Genomic DNA, 17,048 nt, shown 5'->3' with positions numbered 1-17,048 from the left:
CCACGCCCTAAAAGCAAGGCGCTTAACCAATCACTGCAGCCACGTGGGGCATCACGGGAACTCCGGGGCTATAAAAGACCTGGTTGCTATTTTATGCTCTCCGACTCACTCATCTTTTAAGTAAGCAGGGTGGGGCTGGTGCGCGTGCGCGGTTTTAGTACTCCTCCCCAAACTGCCAACTCTTCGCGCAAGCGAAGTAGGCTCCCCTTGCCTGCTTTACGCGTGCGCACTAACGGGCCTGGCCCCGGAAGACCAGACGCCTGCGCAGTGGGGGCTACAATGACAGTCCCCGGGTGGGGCATGGGCCAGTCATGGCGGAGCCTTGGTCTGGGGAGTCCTTGCAGGCTCTGCCGACCACTGTGCTGGGCGCGCTGGGCACCCTGGGCAGAGAGTTCCTGCGGGAGTGGGAGGCGCAGGACATGCGCGTGACTCTCTTCAAGCTGCTGCTACTGTGGTTGGTGTTAAGTCTCCTGGGTATCCAGCTGGCGTGGGGGTTCTACGGGAGCACGGTGACAGGGCTGTATCACCGCCCAGGTGAGGCTCCCCACCCCCACCGGACCTTACCATTGGGCTCCCCAGAACCCCCTAGACTACCACTGGTCCCCTAAGAACCTTATCAAAACTTAACGCTGTACCCTGACCCATTGCCAACATGCCATTCCATGCCAGAAACCGCGGTACACCCATCACATTGTAACTGTTCCCTTGAACCGCCATCAGACAATACTCCTAGTCCCTTTAGGGCCTCCACGAGACTCCACCAGACAACACCACTGGCCTCTAACCTCACCTGGGCTGATACCTGCTCAGATCCCCACCCCCTGCCTGCTGCAGCTCTGGATGTGTTCCTGCCCCCAGGTCTGGGCGGCCAGAACGGATCCACACCTGATGGCTCCACGCATTTCACTTCGTGGTGAGTACATATGTGCCCATGGCAACCCCATGCTTGGCAGGCAGAGGACACACCTGTGCTGGGAACAGGGACAGGGGCAGGAAGTTCTCAGAGCAGGAGTCCACCAGTTTAGTGGCTTTTACAGCAAGCTCCAAGGCCTGCAAGTAGAGCTCAGGCTTTGAGCGACACCAGTTTGTGAACAGCCCATCAGTAGGCTGTTCGGCAACCTGTGAGACTGGTAGTGATCTCAGAGATGAAGTGGCAAGTCTGTTGGGTTCCACTCTGCTGCAGGCCCCTCAATTAGGAAGATAGGAGCCTCTGTCCTTATTGCATTATCCTTATTGCACTGACTGGCCTCATCAGGGTCAGCCTTGTCATCTGTAAAACATCAAATCACTAATCAGAGCATTCATTCAACTAATCTCTGAGCTCCTACCATATGACAGCAGCCACACTAGGTCCAAAGAACAAGGACAACCCAGGCCTTGTTTACAGGGGGAGCCAGAGATTTAAAAGAGAGGGCAGCAAAAAAAATTAATAAATAATAAAAAATAAAAGGGAAGGGCAGAAGAGCAAGGGGTGAGGCCAGTCAGAGTTTTCTTCCAAAACAGACAGCTAAGCTGAGGGCAAAGGCTGGGGAGTGGTTAAGTGTACCAGGCCAAGAATGGATAGCACAAGAGGCAGGACAAGAACAAACGTGTCATACTGGAAGACTAGACAAGGCTGAGACACTGTAGTCAGACGTGAAGAGACCATGAAACCCTATCCTAAATCTTGGGAAGCTACTGAAGGACTCAGAAGGCTATGGCCTGATCAAATCTGTCTTTATAAATGCCAATAAATGGGGTCCAATAGAGAAGGCATGAGTCTAGTTAAGAGGCCTCCCACTTCCCAGGTCCTGGGCAACTGGGGAAAAAGACAGGAACACCATGATAAGGCAAGGAACTAGGAGGAAGAACATGTCAGAGGAGAAAGGTGGGGGACCCAGTGTGGGATATGGGAACTCAGTAGAGTGGTCTAGGTTGTAGTGTGGCCTTATTGAGCCCCCCTCAGCCACTAAAGGGCTAGAAAGAGCCAATTAGGGACTGTCGGGCTGCCTGTGGAATAACCCCTCTCTTCTCTCCATCATTTTTAGGGAAACAACAGCAAATGAACCTCTCAAAACCCACAGAGAATAAGGGAAGGCAGCAAGAGGGATCTCCAGGGACATCACTGGGTCTGCTGGTTCCCACACTGGGTTCTGCTGCTACCCAGACCCAAGAGACAACGGCAGGGAGAACAGGGTTGGGGGCAGGGAGTACCCTAGTGCTTACAGGCCTGGGCCTCCACTGCCCTTGGCCTTGCCTCCAGCAGGCCCAGGCATTGGGCCAGTAAAGTTTGCCTCTACCCTGATCTGGGTGCCTTAAGGAGAAGGCATGCTCCTCCCTCCTCTCTCAGGCGTCAGCTCAGGAGAAGCGTCTGAGTTGGGGAGGCCAATAGTCCATTTTCTGCTGTGGCTTGTTCTTGTCCCTTCCCATCCCCCTGGGATTTGACCCCATAGAAATTCGTCCTGAGAGGAAACCTGAGGTTGACCAGCTCTGGAATTTGTTAAGGGAAGCCTGTTTTCCCCTAAGCTCTAGGTTTCTTGAATTTGTTTTTGCTTTGTTGGCAGGGAGCCAAGGAGTTCTGGACTAGACATGGCCTTATCCTCTGTCGTTACTTAGCTGGCCATTCCAGTGTAAGGCAGGGAGAGTTGGCGCTGCCCGGACTTGGAGGCAGCAAACATGCACCTCCCTGGCCCATCCAGAGCTTTCCAGATGAGTCAGGCTATGGAAATGGTCTCTTCCTGGATATGAACTCATTCATAGTCCTCTCAGTCCTTGTTGGCAAACTGGGTGCCTGAAAGAGGTTGAGCCTCGAGGGGTGACCTTCCACCCCCACTGCTTGAAGTGCCCATGGGGTCATACCCTGCCCCCTCCCAGGGAGATACTGAGCAGTTGAGGAGTGATCCTGCGCCACTGTGCCCCGCAGCTTCATTGCTTCCCATCTTGACCTGGAGTTAAAGGAGCTCCATTCTAAGAAGCCACAGGCTCAACTCCTCTCCATAAGCACCATCTCAGCTCCCAAGAACCCTTAACCGGAAAGAGCCACAGGCCTGCCACCTACGCAGTGGACCACGGGAGCTTCCAAAGGTGTGGGTGGCACAATGAAGTTTCTGAAAGCAGCGTATTGCTAGAACTGCCTCCTTTCCTGAAGGCCACACTCCCAACCTTGCTTCTGCTGGGCCACCAGCTACCTCAGTGTCCCGCCGCCTGCTTTCTCTATTAGAGGTCACATTTCTATCCGGCAGTCTTTGGCTAGGCCACTTTGGCAGCAGAGGTGCACTGGACGTAGGCCCACACTGAACTGGTATACGTGGACCTACTCAGGAGCTACCTCCTGGCTGGTTAGGATGACCGTTTTGCAGCCCCAGCCCTACCCATTGACACCACCTCACAGAATCAGGGCCTCACATTTCACCCCCGGTTTCACTGAGGATGTGGCTTATTAAACATGGAAGTGCACTGGCTGTGTGATTATTCAGACAGGACAAGGGTGCGCATGCACAAGGGAAACTGGAGTGGGAACAGTGGGGGCTACTGCCCCTCAGCACCCAGGATGCAACGATTTGCAGAGGTGGAGAGGTTCAGCTCCCTGGAGGAGCGGTGGTGAGTGCCTGACAGGGAGCAGCACTATCCTCACTAATTTTTCTAGACCCGCCCCTCTCAGGGGGAACCCACTCTGAACCTGCCTCAGAGGCCAGGTAAGCAGGCACTGGGCTGGCACCCCAGAAACCATGTAGCCAAAGGACAATGAAGCTAGAGACTAGCAAGCAAGAAGAGGAGGAAGCTCATTTAATGTGTTGTTTTTGTTTTATTTTTTTTTTTAGAAGTCAGCAGAGTCCAGAATGGGCCCCGGGGGCAAAGGTCAGCCAGGGTAAGTCAAGTCTAGGAGGAGGCCCTGCCTGTCCTACAACAGCCCTGGGGCTCAGGACAGGTGGTGAGCCCGGCATGGTTTGCTACTGGGCAGCAGGCTGGGCTAACTCGGGAATGTGGAAGAGTGAGTCTGTGCCTCCTCAGCTGTCCCCGAGTTTACACAGGCACAGCAGCCCTACAGGGCCAACCCTCAGTGAGTCAGGAATCATTCCTACCCAGGGTGAGGCAGCGGTTTGCATTCATGGAAAGTAAACTGAAGAAGATGGCTGGCACTACCCAATGTAATAACCCCTCTGCAGCGTGAGAAACCATGGTGAGGTAGGCTGGGCAGGCTCTATCCCCTCCCTAAATGTCAGCCTCTGCTCCACAGCCAGCACCTGGCAGAGTGGAAGGGAGAGATGCCAGAAAGCTTCTCGTAACCCTCTGGGAGGCAGACAAGAATGGGGTCGGTGGGGGCACAGGCTAACATTGCATGAGCTGGTCCCTTGCTCAGAAATGGGGTCTCGAAGTTGGAGAGGCACATGAGGGGGTAGGATTGGTGGGATGGGCCCCCCTCAACCAGACAACCAGAATCAACCTCCGTCCCAGTGTATTCAGCCTCAGTTTTGTGACTAACCCTTACAGAATGTCCTCCAGGTCCAGGCTCCTAGATGGGAGAGGCCCTGCCCCAAGCCACTTTCACTTGAGGGTATAGTAATTTGTGGTCACAAAGGGCATCTTGCTGACCACGGCCACTTGCTGCTTCCGCCGCACCTCTACCAGCAACGGGGTCCCTGGCCGGCTATACTCACTGGGCACATAACCCATGGCCACATTCTTCTTCAGGCAGGGAGAGGGGCAGCCACTGGTCACAGTACCTGTGTGAGCAGAGGCCGTATGTCAGCATCACCATGCCAGTCCAATGCCCACCCTCCTGGGAAAGGAACAAGGGCTCTCCAACTTCCCTGGTCCACCTACCAATCACAGTGCCCTCCGTATTCAGGATGGGGCTGTGCGCCCGCATTGGTGCCCCCTCGCACATTAACCCCACACGTCTCCTCTGCACCTTGCCCTTCAGCTGAGCAACAATGACCGAGGCTCCAGGGAAGTCCATGGTGGCTCGGCGGCGCTTCCCTGAAGCATGACATACCGGGATTAAGCCACAGTCCATAGACCCCTGGCCACAGGAGGTCTTCCTTACAGGGACCCCAAAGTAACATCCAGCCAGCAGTGAGACCCCTTTGCTCAGGCCCCCAAAGCCCCATTCCTCCCTGCCATGCAGTCAGCCACCCACGTCCTGTCCCCAGGTCTTAGAGGCTATGCTGCCCACCTCAGCTGGCTGAAGATCCTCAGCGTGTAATGGGCAAAGGTGTAGTGGCACCTTCAGGGAAAGGAGGCTTAGGGAGTCTGAGTCACGGGCTCCAGGGTACACAGCCTTGGGAGCAGTCATGGGCTGGCCACACCAGCCTCCAGGATTCTATCCCTGAGTGCCAGCCCAACTCACCCAATGTCCAGCTGAGGCTGCCTTCCACAGGCGTGGTGTGGTCATCGATGTCATTCCCATACAGGCAGAGGCCTGCCTCCAGGCGCAGGCTGTCCCGGGCCGCCAGTCCCGCCAGCTTCACCTCTGGGTTTTCCAGCAGAGCTGTTGCCAGGCGGACTGCCGCCACTGCCGGCACCGAGATCTGCATGAGACACCACAGAGCAGGTGGGCAAGGGCCCCACAGTCCTGTCCCCTGCAATACCCTACACCCACTTCTTGACCTACCTCCACACCATCCTCTCCTGTGTAGCCGCAGCGGGTTACACGGCAGTCGGACACACCAAACACCTCCATCACAGCACTGGTCATGAAGGGCAATTTCCTCAGGTCCTCTGCTATGCCGGCCTGCAACACCTGCGCCGCTGTGGGGCCTGGGCCCAGGGAACCAGTGACCCAGAGTCCAGGTCCCCGTTTCCCCTCAAAGCTGGACCACAGCCTTTACTCAGGGGCCAGAATAAGACCTCAGCAAGTCCTACTAAGGGCTCAAGGTGGGAGAAGATGCTCCTGCCCACAGCCCCTGAGGCCCACAGCATGTGGAGGGAAGGCCTAATTCCAAACTTAGAATTATGGCCCACAAATAGCACACCATCCATACCTAGGGCCCACTCTGGCCTGCTATTCCTTCTGGAATGGCCCCTGTGCTGAGCAGTCAAAAAAGCCAGCGAGGCAAAGGTCGGCTCCAACCCCAGCCTGGCCTGCTCACCTTGCAGGGCTAGTAAGGCATTCTCCACCACCTCCAGGCTTACGTCCCTGCCCACGTTCTGAAACTCCCTGACCTTGTCCTGAAAGGAAAGATACAAACACCGCATCAGCTTCTGGGACCGCTTACTGAGCACCTACGGCAGGCTGGGAGCTGAAAAGCTGGGCAGAGTAGGCTGGTTCCCATCTTACAAGGTTATATAACTAAGTGGTAGGAATGACCCAAGCCCGGGTCTGTCCGTGTTCACATTGGGCTCTGGCTTCCACCTTCACCGGAGGATGCTCGCCTGGGAGCCGTGGCCAGTGTTCCCTGCTCTACTCCCCCATCACTGAAACCTGGCATTCTCCATGGAGGGCCCACTCTGGCCTGCTATTCACTCACTCAAAGAGGTATGATCTAAGCCCCTTGTCCCTGCCAGATCTGTTCTGGACAGCAAGGATGCTGCTCTGTGAGCAAAGAAGACAGGGTACCTAGAAACAGAGGGGCTGTACCTGCATGAGAGCCAAGTCCTTGTCCCAGCAGCCAGCGTTGGACACCACATACAGATAGCCCTCAGAGGTGCTGGTCACAATCAAGTCATCTAAAATGCCTCCAGCCTCATTGGTAAACAGCGACAGTGTCCCCTAGTGCCAAAGTGGAACATCTTTGCCTCCAGGTCCAGGAGGCCCAGGTCAAGTATGAGTCACACTCACTCCTGGGCACACACAGCCACCACCAATTCATGAACCCTGAGGCAAAGGGCTGGGAGGGGAGGAGGGGCAAGGAGGAAGGCTAGGTAAGCCCAGGCCCTTGCCCAGCCCAGGATTTGGATCCTCATGCACCGACAAAGTTTTTTACCCCTTCCCCATCTTGGGAGACCTCCCTGATCTGGTGGGGCCTCTGCACTTCTCCCCACTCAGTACTGAGAGCCCCATTTCACACTTAATCCAGGGCATCTAAGACTCGCTGCTTCATCCCACCCAGACCTGAGACAACTCAGTCCATGCCCCAAACCCCAACACGGAGACTTCAAAGTCCATCTTGATGATACCATGAGTGCCACAGCAATATGCCAAAATACTGTGAGGCTGGCCTCACAAGCCTCCCCACTGGATGGATGGAGCCTGAGGTTGAGAGATCACATGAATCACCTGGGAATCTTGTTAAAACACAGGTTCTGATTCAGCAGGTCTGGAGCAGGGCCTGAGTGTATTCCTAAGAAGCTCTTGGTGATGGCGAGGCTGCTTATTTAGGGGCTACCTTTGCATTGCAAGGCGTTTGACAGCATGGAAGGCCACAAACCAGGGCATAAACCTGGTTTCTGGCTTCCCAGCCTGATCTGGTAAGGATGGAATAAGCCCCCTCCCTGCAGATAACTGGACGTCTGGACATACCCAGGGACCCCATCGCCCAAGACCACAAGCCCCGGGAAGCTGTGTCTGAGCCACTGCTGCACCCCAAACCCTCCCATTTGCTGGCTCAAGACTAAGAACACCCACTGAACAGAAATACAAGAGAAGAGGGGCCCACCTGGTTTGGCTTTAACTCTGCAATATCTCCAACCACTAGACTCTCCATTAGCTTCACTCGGTCACAACCAAGTATCTTGGTCTGGGAGAAAGATCAAAAGCCTCATGCCACTGGGCAAGGACTGCCCACAGTCCCATCCAACCCAGCCAAATGCCTGAGCAATCCTTTGACTCTGCGGGTGGCAGAGCCCCACCTGACTCCCCTACATCCCCCAACACAGGAGAGGGTGCAATGGAGGAGGTTAGGGAACTTGAAAAGGTCCAGAACCACCCTGAATTACCCTTTTTCCAAACCAACACCCAGGAGAGTCGATGGGAATGGGTGCCAGCCCTGGGGAACCCAGGACACAGAGGCACACCTCTGAGTGGGAGCAGGCTGAAGAGATTAAAGGAAAGACAACCAAGAGACCCGCTGAGTTAATTTCCTGGGGGCCACAGTCTAGGACACCGGAGACCTCCACCTCTTCTGCGAGGATGGTGGCCCTTGGAATCCGGCTCCCCACAAAGCTGAGGGTTGCTCCACTGTAGATGGGGAGGAAGCCCTGACTGGGCAGCCGGCGTGCTCCCCTGGCTCACCTGCAGCATGTGGGACACATCAAAGAGCGAGCAATGCCGGCGTGTGTGCAGGTGTGAGTCAACGTGACTGTCCCGGTATTGCACAGGCAGACTCCAGCCTGCAAATGCCACCATCTTCCCGCCATGAGCCAGGTGGAAGTCATAGAGTGGTGTCCTGCGGAGTATGTCCTGCGGGTGGCTGGGTTAAGGGCCACCAGTGTCCCGACCTCCACCCTCCTCCCTCCCCCACCTCCAAAACTGGCACCCTCCCCCGGCACCCTCGATCCCACCTGTGCGCAACTGAACGGACGGCCCAGGGCCGATGGGAGCGCCTGCAGCCGCAAGCCCAGACGGGCCACCATGCTCACTGCCCGCTGCATTGTTGCCCGCAACTGGTGCGGCCGGCACACAGAGGCCACCACGCTGCCAGGCACGCTGGGAGATGTAGTCCCAGCTCTGCTTGGACAGGTCTCTCTCCCACAAAGGGGATCAGAAGGGGCGGGCAGCCCCAAAGGCAGGCCGCCCCAAGGGCAGGCGGGGCTTTAGGGCAGTGCGCAGGGACTCAAAGCTGTAGGGAAAGAGCCCCAGGCGCTTCTAGTTGATCTTCCAGGGCCGATTAGGCTGTCCAAACCAGTTAAGCTGCTCAGAGACAGAGCTGGGGGCTAGGCCTCCCCTTGCGGACAACCCTGCCTCCAAAAGGTCAAAGTTCTATCAAGGGCCAAAAGGCCTGAATTGCATATTCAGGACAAGAGTGTAGGGTCACATGGGAGGAGGGGAGGGGGTGGAGAGGACACAGGAGGGTGGAGCTAGCCTGGCAGGCTGAGCACCTCAGCAATCCCGCCTCTAGTGAGGGTCTCCAGCTTTCCCACTGGGAAGACACAGGCAGCCAGCAGTCACGCATTCCACAAGTATTTATTGATCTTGCTGCACATTAGGGCCTGTGCTGGGTATCAATGAAGTGCAGTCCCTGCCACCAACCCCAGGGACCTCCCCACACTCTTACACACTATATCCCTAGGGACCTCCCCACCCACTCTCTCTTAGAGACACACACACACACACACACACACACTCTCTCTCTCTCTCAATCTCACACATGCACTCTCTCTGAGGGCTGCTACTCCCTGAGCACAGGATTGTGGTCATTACCCTCTTAGCAAAAGCTGAACAGGGCTAAGTATATCACCCTGCAGGCAACACCTGCAAGAATTCTGGTTAAGAGCAGAGAGTGGCCACCAGAAGGGGTTTGATCTTCCTCCAGAAAGCTGTTGAGCCACACAAATGTCCAACTTTCCAGGTCTAGCACAAGTAACAGTACTGCTGCATCATAGCCCCTGGGGGCAAAGACAGGAAAAAATGGAAAAGGAAGTTTTTCTCGTAAGGGCAGCCTGCCTTATTCAGCAGCAGGCATGGGGTTGTAGCAGAACTCAGCCTCTTAAAAGACACCAGGGACAGTGCTCACCCGGACCCACACCTCTCTTTTATCATAGAGAATGATTCCTGGAAGGGGGTAGCTGGGAGAATGGACAAGGATGTGCTTTGGGCACAAAGGTCACAGAACTCATTCTAAGACTTCAGCCTTGCCGGAGGCATCTGCCCAGCTTGGATAGGCAGACCCATTTGGACACACATCGAGGAGCCAGCTCAGAGACCAAGGGGTTCAGGCTGCCCAAATCTCCAGCTTTGCTCCCAAGGTGGGCAGGAGTGAAGACCAGAAATTTCTTCTTAGGGGCATAACACAAAGGGAAAGAAGACCACTAGAGGGCGCAGAAAGAAGAAATGGGCTCCTGTTTTTTCCCTCCTTTCCAAAGTAAGTGAGTGTAAAGGCTGTAGCAGCCTTCCAGCAATAGTGACAGCACGCTTAGTAGATCACCCCAACCTAGTGCACTCAGGGTGAAGCAGCAGGCAGGAGACTGGAGTGTGCATGTTGGCCGGAGGAGCAGAGGACACAAGGAGAATGTTAGTAAGTAGAACTGAAGTGTTTTTAGAGTAGTAAAAGGAGTTTCGGGTTGCAGTCGGATAAGGACAGGGTACACCCCTGCCAAGAGCTCATGCTGAAGCAACACAGTGAGCCCCCAGGAATCTTGAATCTGTGAACATGGCCCAGACCCAGTGGACATGCAGGCAACACTCGGAATGCACAGAGAAATCACTTCAGCCTCTGGTGGCCCAAACCGGGTCTGGGTGGGCACGGAAGGCCAACGTCTTGGCCAACAGCCACGGTTCAAGTGTAGGAGAGCAAGTTCAGGTCGTAACAGCCATCCACCTGCAACACAAAAGACCATGAGATCTGACCCGCTCAGAGCAACGGGAACGAAGCAGAGGGAAGCAATCACTCACATCAAAGCGGCCGATCCTTGTGGAGGTGTGACTGGCCCGGATCATCTCTGTCAACGCCCACATCTGCTGCACCTCGGAGGATACCCTGCTGGGGTCTGGGAGACCCTGCTCCAGAAGGAGGGGTCAGTGGCCATGGGTCTCTCCCCAGCAGTGCCCTTAAAGCTCCAGAGAGGCCAAGTTGGGCTATGCGGCCCACCAAGGGAGACCAGAACCATTCCCAGATGACTTGTGAAACATGAGGTTGGGGCCCAATGTGCGGGAGGTTGCCCAGCCCCACTGAGAGATGCCTCAAAGCCCATGGACCACCCAAGAGGAAGATGGCACAGAGTGAATGAAGGGCCCTGGGTCCAGACTCAGATTCTTGTAGAAAGAGGCCCACCTGAGCCCGTTGCTGGACACGAGTGCTTTGCACACATGGTTCTGACCCACGATGAGGGCTTACCTCAATGAGGGGAGCAGGCTGCTCACAAGGCACTGGGTGGGAGAGCCACTTGGGGAAGGTCATGGAGGGGCTCTGCAAAGCAAAGGCATACTCCCCTAAAGGAGACAGAATGGAAAAGCCCCAAGACCAGATTCCCTGGTCCTCAGAGAAGACAGAAGGGCACCTGAGCCTCAGATACTGAGAAAACCCTGTTCAGAGGTCCATGAAGTCCAAGGGGCCATCAGACTACCTAAGAGCTTAGAGAGTACTTAAGCTTTTCTGCAATGCAGAAGGCCCCAGGAACAGAAGTATCTCCCAGTACCTGAAGGCTCAAGCTCTGAGAGAGGTAGGTAGCCTCAAAAGTTCAGGGGTATGAGGACATGACCTCTCCTCTCACCCTTAGCTTCCAGTATTCCCTCCTGGCTAATTTCCTTCTGAGTCTTGTTGTCCACTCCCGACCCCACACCCAGCTCTCCTAGCCATAGCTAAGAGCCTTCTAGGGAAAGGGCCAACCAACAGCTATGAGCTGGTCACTTACCTTTGGTCCCTGCTGGTAAATCTGCAATTCCTCCACTGTGAAAGACACCCACAGTGGTGATGGCTGTCGAAGAATCAGGCGCAGCTCCAGTACTCTGGCCATGTCACACAGCATCTGACATAGATACACACACACACACACACACACACACAAGGACCCAGCAAGGCCCAAGCTCACTGCCCAAGAGCCTCCCAACCAGCAATGAGCCAAGATGCTGCCTCCCCAGGCCTTTAGGAAGGAAAAAAAAAAACCAGTAATCCCTCCAAGGTGCAAGCCCAGGCCAGCCCTGCCTCCCTTCTTCCCTCCAGGTATCCTGGCCCAATCCCCAATCCCCCTGTGAGCCCTCCTCTGGACTTCCCCAGCCATGCTGAGTCCCAGCTGACCTGGTGCTTAAACAATGATATATACTCCTGGGCTCCCTCCTCACTGTGTGGGTCTGGCATGAGGCAGTAGTCCCGCAGGCAGGTCACCCATTTGGGTGGGGTGAGCGTTGAGGTGTGCTGGCGAACACGGATGCTCAGAAAGGCTGTGTAGTAATTCTTAAACATGATCTCCTGTAACTAGAGCGCACACAACCCACCATGACAAATCAGACCCAGGCCCAGGGCCTGAGAGGCTCAAACATACCATCTTCTCCTCCCCTTAGGAATGTATTCTTCCACCAATCTAACAATTTCAACAAACATCCACTGGGGCCCAAAGACAATTTCACTCTTTTAGAAGAGCTCACAGTCCAAAGGAGCAGGTCATGCAAATAATCAATGACCGTAAATCTTCTCACAGGTCTAAGATGCTGCCAGAACCCTAACTCTGGAGGAGGCAGAAAAACGTACAGATGAGGCCTCAAGAAGGAGGAGTTCACCAAGTGGACCGGAAAAGAGAGAGTGTAAAAGTAACATAAGCAAACGGGCACCAAAGGTTGAGGAAACCTGGCCCACTCCTGAAACCACAGTGATTCAGCCTGATTACAGCAATCCTCATCACTGCACATTCATCAGAGTCACCCAAATAAGTTGTTGTTTTTACTATAGATGTACAGGCTCCACCCCAGACCTACTGAATCAATATTTACAGGGTTGAGCCCTATAGTGAAGTTTCGCAGCTTATGGTAAGGAACAGCTTGGAAGAGGACCACACACCACAGGACAAAGTGCATGGGGTCAAAAGGCAGGCAGGGCACAAATGGCTCCAAATGCCAAGCCATTAGAAAGTGGACTTTGTCCTCTGTGCTGAGGTCTTGTAGTGTCAGTCACTCTCGTAGTGTCAGCCAGCAGATGTGGACCGGCAAATGGAGACTGGAAACTGGAGCCATTGGGATGATCCCGATGAGGAATGCGCTTTACCTGACCTCCAGCAGGGACTGTAGGGAACGCGCAAGAGGCAGGTTTTGGGGTAACGCATTGTCTAATGATCCCCACCCCAGTGGCCAGGAACAAAATGATCTTTCACCTCTCCCTGGTTCACAATTGCATTTCCACCATCATCCTACTTCCTTGGCACTTTTACGCTTGCCCTGTTCTGGACATGGGGAAGAGATGTTGAAGAGAACAGGACAGAAAACGGCAGTCTCGTAAATATGTGTTAACTGAAGAAATAAATAAATGGTTAACTGATTTGCAAGGGCCAGGACACTGCAGAGGCTTTCGGTAAAAAAATTAAATGCCTGGAACACGCCCGAGTTCCCAGGTTAGCCCCGCCCAGGAGCCCCGGTCGCGCCCACAGGGCTTGCTCACCTCGAAGGGCGCGACGCTGGGGAAGGTGACATCGATGACCAGCACACCAGGCCGGCCTTGGGAGGTTCGCACGTCGCCCACCTGCAGGGCCACGGTGCCTTTCACATGGCAGGGCACCGACACGCGGGACATAGTTTCAGCAGCCTTGACTAAGCCCAACTGCCGCTCCTGGCCCCCGCAGTAACTGGCCCTTCCCGGCGTCCCCAGCAGAGCCCGCAAGAACTACAACTCCCGGAGAGACTCGCGCTGAGTCAGCCCAGCCAATTACTGATGCTCTGGGCCGGCCGGGAGTCGGAAGTGCTTGAGGAAGTGCTCCTTCAGCCAATCATGGCGCGAGCCTTCGAGAGCGGTGAGCCCTGCCCAGAAACGTCTGAGACTAGCCAATGGAAGAGATCCTGGTCGGTCTCCGCGGGCCAAATCTTGCTCCGTTAGTACCTTTGTGCAGGGCGGTGGTTGGTTAAAGCATAAAAGAGCACTAATGAGCTTAGGGCCCGGCAGACATTGATCGCAAAAATAGTGTGAACACTCCTCCCCCTTTTTAATGGACAAAGGATTTGAACAGATAATTCACAGAAGAATATAAATAGCGAAAAAACACATGAAAAGATGCTTGATACGATTATTCATCAGGGACGTTCTAATCAGAACTCCCACAACCCCACCGAACAGGTTAAAATTAAAGACTGGCAAGAATTTGGAGTGCTTGGACCTTAATCCCTTGATAATTTCCAGCCATTTTGAAAAAGTTTGGCATTTCTTTAAAAACTAAATTCATGACTACAATATGATCCAGCCATTGTACTCTTAAATATTTACCCAAGAGAAGTGAATGCTGCATAGGCCCGCCGGAGGACTGTTCTTAATAGCCAGAAATAGGAAATAATCCAAATGTCCATGAGATGAATGGATAACTAATTGTGGTGTATCCATGCAATGGAATACTGGTTAGCAACAAAAAGAAATTAACAAATTCAAGTATCTATCAACATAGGAATGGGTAAACAAATTGTGGTATATAGATACAATGAAATTACACAACCTTAAAGATGAATGAAACTGCTAAATGCTTTAGTGTGAACTTGGAAAACATCATGTTAAGTGATGGACATGAAGGACAAATATTATATTATGATACCACTTACATGAGTACTTAGAATAGGCAAATTCATACAAAAAGTAAAACAGAGTTGCCAAGGATGCAAGGGGAAACAAGTTTATTGTTTAATAGGTACAAAGTTTCTGTTAAGGATGATAAAAAAATTTCTGGATATAGTGGTGTTGATTATACAACACTATGAATATACTTAATGCCACTGATTTATACACTTAAAATGAGTAAAATGGTAAATATTATGAATACCAAGTTTTTTTTTTTTTTTTTCTTTATTTAACTTTTAATAAAAATATAGACTCTTAACTCAATAAAAAGATAGCAGTGATAGTAATTATCACACAGGAGGAGCTCAACAAATGTCAAAGTCTTTAGTTTTCAAGCCACATCATGACCACCTCCTTCTCTCCTTCTCAGTGTAATCCAACAACTGGCTGAGTTCACTTAATCATCTCACTGGGGCTGGGCCTTTCCTGCCATTCACCCAAATCCAGAACTCCTGATTTGTGGCTCACAATACTTCAGTCATCTTTTATAGAAGTGGAAATGAGATATTTTTAGCCACAGGGACATAAAACTTCTTTTTTAAGGGATATAGGAAATTCAGGTATTCATTACCAAAAAGATCCTCAAGTATTAAAAAGTGCAATCTGTGCCTCTTTCAAAAATAGAACCTTTTGGGTTGAAAGAAAAAAAATTCCTTCCAAAAATCATCATTACCAGGCACATCAGCCAAACAGGGAGCTAACAAGTCCTGCTGTTTCCATGACAAAGAACACTGAAACTACACCACTGTAGAAAGAAAATCGTGGGGGCTTTCTGCGTAGCACTCCTCAGTCCAGACAGGGACACAGACATAACCCTCCCTCCTGAACTGGGTCCCTACCTGTGCAAAGGCTACTACTGGACATTTCTCTTTAAACACCAGATTTCAGCTCTTTCTCATTCTTCCCTGGGGACCCTTTCTCTTCGGGCTCTTTGTCACAGTCTGGAGAAATACTCTGACTCTCAATGGTAGCAAGAGCATCCAAGTCCAATCTTCTTCTCTTCCTCAGTTGGTGCAAATGGGATTTGGATTTTATATGTGCTGCCCATTCACGGTCCCCAATGATGATTCGATCACAGAGGTCACACATGTGGTAACTTCTCTTGTTCTCCATTTCATTGCATGGCATCTTTACTGGAGCAGCTGCAGGCTTGTGGCCCTGGATGAAACTTTGCACGATTTCAAGAGCAGGTTCAAGAACAGACTCTTCCCACTTCGAGACATCAGATACTTCTAAGCCATATACTGGGGGGACACTGGGACCAGGTCCTGTCTGGTCAGCATGAAGCCAGAGGATGCAAAGGTTAGGAAACTTCAGAGGGCCTCCAAGGGGACCACCACCTTCCTCTGCATGTTGACGATGAAGAAATTCACTATGAGAGATCCCCGTTTCTTCAAACACTTGCAAGCTCCTGGCCACTTTGCGTTTGTCATGGGGGTGCAGCTTGGCAGCCATTTCTGGGTCCACTTGGCTTAGGCGTTTGTGGAGGACATGGCCATCCTCCTTCTCAAGCTCTTTTCGGTCGGTCAATTTCTTGGTGCCCATCTCATGGGGCTTAGTATTGACAAGAACTTTCCAGAGCAGAGATTCAATGTAATAATTGGTTCCTCCCACGACAATAGGAATTTTGTCTCGGGCAAATATATCTTCAATCAGAGCAGTTGCCTTGTTCCTGAAATCCACAACTGTGTAATTTGTCACGAGAGGATCCACAAAGCTGATCATGTGGTGCTGGCACATTCTCTGCTCTTGGGCAGAAACCTTGTTGGTGATGATGTCTAGGCCTTCATAAACCTGCATGGAGTCAGCGCTAACGATTTCGCCACCGAGCCGCTGGCCTAGCTGCAACGCCAGGGTGGATTTGCCGGTGCCCGTGGCCCCGAGAATCACTACAAGAGGCAGTGTCCGTGGCAGACCCCGTAGCCCGGCGCTCACAGAAACTCGAATACCAAGTTTTTTTTTAAAGGAAGTAAACAACTAGTATGCACACTAGCACCATTAAATTTCAAGTGTACGAATTTAAGCCAAAAAATCAGGCCCAAGGGCAACTGGGTGGCTCAGTTGGTTAAGCGTCTGCCTTTGGTTCAGATAATGATCCTGGAGTCCTGGGATCAAGTCCCTCATTAGGCTCCCTGCCTGGTGTGAGTCTGCTTCTCCTTCTGCCCTTTACCCAGGTCATGCTTGCTCTCTCTCCTTCTCTCAAATGAATGAAGAAAATCCTTAAAAAAAAAAAAAAAAAAAAGTCAGACCCAAAAGAGTACATTGTATATGATACCACTTACATGAAATTGTAAAAAAGGCAAAGCTAATATATAGTAATATAAATCAGAACAGTTTTTCCTGGGGCAGGAAGAGGAGGGAAGGGATTGACTATGAAGAAATACAAGGGAATACTTTGGGGTGATGGAAAGGTTCTATAACTTGATTTTGGTGATTTGTAATTTTTTTAAAAAGATTTTATTTATTTATTTGTCGGAGAGCACAGCAAGGGGAGCAGCAGGCAGAGGGAGAAGCAGACACCCTGCTGAGCAAGGAGCCCTATGCAGGACTTGATCCCAAGACCCTGGGATCATGACCTGAGCTGAAGGCAGATGCTTAGTGACTGAGCCACCCAGGCATTCAAAACTTGATTGTGGTGATAGTTACATTTGTATAGACAATTTAAAAAACTTATTAAATTGAATGCTTAAGATTTATGAATTTTTTAAAATATTTTATTTTTTATTT

The 17,048-nt window shown here is 52.2% G+C and overlaps 4 protein-coding genes across 7 annotated transcripts; 1 reads left to right on the top strand and 3 right to left on the bottom strand.

Annotated features, from left to right (window-relative positions):
• Positions 1-108: 108 nt before the first annotated feature.
• On the top strand, positions 109-3,435 carry TCTA (T cell leukemia translocation altered). 2 transcript variants are annotated; one of them, XM_047694069.1, is made up of 3 exons: positions 109-534; positions 859-913; positions 2,028-3,435. In XM_047694069.1, exons 1-3 carry the CDS (start codon positions 312-314, stop codon positions 2,068-2,070), a joined length of 321 nt encoding a protein of 106 aa, XP_047550025.1. In that variant the 5' UTR covers positions 109-311; the 3' UTR covers positions 2,071-3,435. The 2 variants fall into 2 exon arrangements, with proteins under 2 accessions (XP_047550025.1, XP_047550024.1); XM_047694068.1 differs by having other exon boundaries at positions 811-913.
• A 319-nt stretch (positions 3,436-3,754) lies between these two features.
• AMT (aminomethyltransferase) lies at positions 3,755-9,015 on the bottom strand. Of its 2 annotated transcripts, none has more exons than XM_047694024.1 (9): positions 8,926-9,015; positions 8,153-8,320; positions 7,578-7,658; positions 6,560-6,691; positions 6,072-6,150; positions 5,594-5,739; positions 5,330-5,510; positions 4,804-4,959; positions 3,755-4,703 (listed from the first exon to the last, which is right to left on the bottom strand). In XM_047694024.1, exons 2-9 carry the CDS (start codon positions 8,264-8,266, stop codon positions 4,525-4,527), a joined length of 1,068 nt encoding a protein of 355 aa, XP_047549980.1. In that variant the 5' UTR covers positions 8,267-8,320; positions 8,926-9,015; the 3' UTR covers positions 3,755-4,524. The 2 variants fall into 2 exon arrangements, with proteins under 2 accessions (XP_047549980.1, XP_047549975.1); XM_047694019.1 differs by lacking the exon at positions 8,926-9,015 and adding an exon at positions 8,422-8,876.
• Positions 9,016-9,024: 9 nt separating this feature from the next.
• Positions 9,025-13,408, bottom strand: NICN1 (nicolin 1, tubulin polyglutamylase complex subunit). 2 transcript variants are annotated; one of them, XM_047694049.1, is made up of 6 exons: positions 13,164-13,408; positions 11,814-11,990; positions 11,431-11,658; positions 10,914-10,985; positions 10,472-10,576; positions 9,025-10,397 (listed from the first exon to the last, which is right to left on the bottom strand). In XM_047694049.1, the coding sequence occupies exons 1-6, from the start codon at positions 13,293-13,295 to the stop codon at positions 10,356-10,358; spliced, it is 756 nt and encodes a 251-aa protein (XP_047550005.1). In that variant the 5' UTR covers positions 13,296-13,408; the 3' UTR covers positions 9,025-10,355. The 2 variants fall into 2 exon arrangements, with proteins under 2 accessions (XP_047550005.1, XP_047550014.1); XM_047694058.1 differs by having other exon boundaries at positions 11,431-11,544; positions 13,164-13,405.
• Positions 13,409-14,527: 1,119 nt separating this feature from the next.
• On the bottom strand, positions 14,528-16,257 carry LOC125080172 (tRNA dimethylallyltransferase-like). Its single transcript, XM_047694035.1, has one exon. The coding sequence runs from the start codon at positions 16,119-16,121 to the stop codon at positions 15,192-15,194; it is 930 nt and encodes a 309-aa protein (XP_047549991.1). The 5' UTR covers positions 16,122-16,257; the 3' UTR covers positions 14,528-15,191.
• Between the last annotated feature and the right edge of the window lie 791 nt (positions 16,258-17,048).

Source organism: Lutra lutra, chromosome 1, assembly GCF_902655055.1.
Source record: "Lutra lutra chromosome 1, mLutLut1.2, whole genome shotgun sequence".
Taxonomy (NCBI): Eukaryota; Metazoa; Chordata; class Mammalia; order Carnivora; family Mustelidae; genus Lutra; species Lutra lutra.
This window is presented reverse-complemented; position numbering and strand designations above follow the sequence as displayed.

Coding starts and splice junctions, on each gene's coding strand:
- TCTA (XM_047694068.1), top strand. CDS start 312: ATGGCGGAGCCTTGGTCTGGGGAGTCCTTGCAGGCTCTGCCGACCACT. Junction 535..810: donor AGGGCTGTATCACCGCCCAG/GTGAGGCTCCCC, acceptor ATACCTGCTCAG/ATCCCCACCCCCTGCCTGCT. Junction 914..2,027: donor TCCACGCATTTCACTTCGTG/GTGAGTACATAT, acceptor CATCATTTTTAG/GGAAACAACAGCAAATGAAC.
- AMT (XM_047694019.1), bottom strand. CDS start 8,511: ATGCAGCGGGCAGTGAGCATGGTGGCCCGTCTGGGCTTGCGGCTGCAG. Junction 5,511..5,593: donor CAGGAGAGGATGGTGTGGAG/GTAGGTCAAGAA, acceptor TGTCTCATGCAG/ATCTCGGTGCCGGCAGTGGC. Junction 4,704..4,803: donor TACGGAGGGCACTGTGATTG/GTAGGTGGACCA, acceptor CTGCTCACACAG/GTACTGTGACCAGTGGCTGC.
- NICN1 (XM_047694049.1), bottom strand. CDS start 13,295: ATGTCCCGCGTGTCGGTGCCCTGCCATGTGAAAGGCACCGTGGCCCTG. Junction 10,986..11,430: donor TTTACCAGCAGGGACCAAAG/GTAAGTGACCAG, acceptor TTTGCTTTGCAG/AGCCCCTCCATGACCTTCCC. Junction 10,577..10,913: donor AGCCTGCTCCCCTCATTGAG/GTAAGCCCTCAT, acceptor CTTCTGGAGCAG/GGTCTCCCAGACCCCAGCAG.
- LOC125080172 (XM_047694035.1), bottom strand. CDS start 16,121: ATGCAGGTTTATGAAGGCCTAGACATCATCACCAACAAGGTTTCTGCC.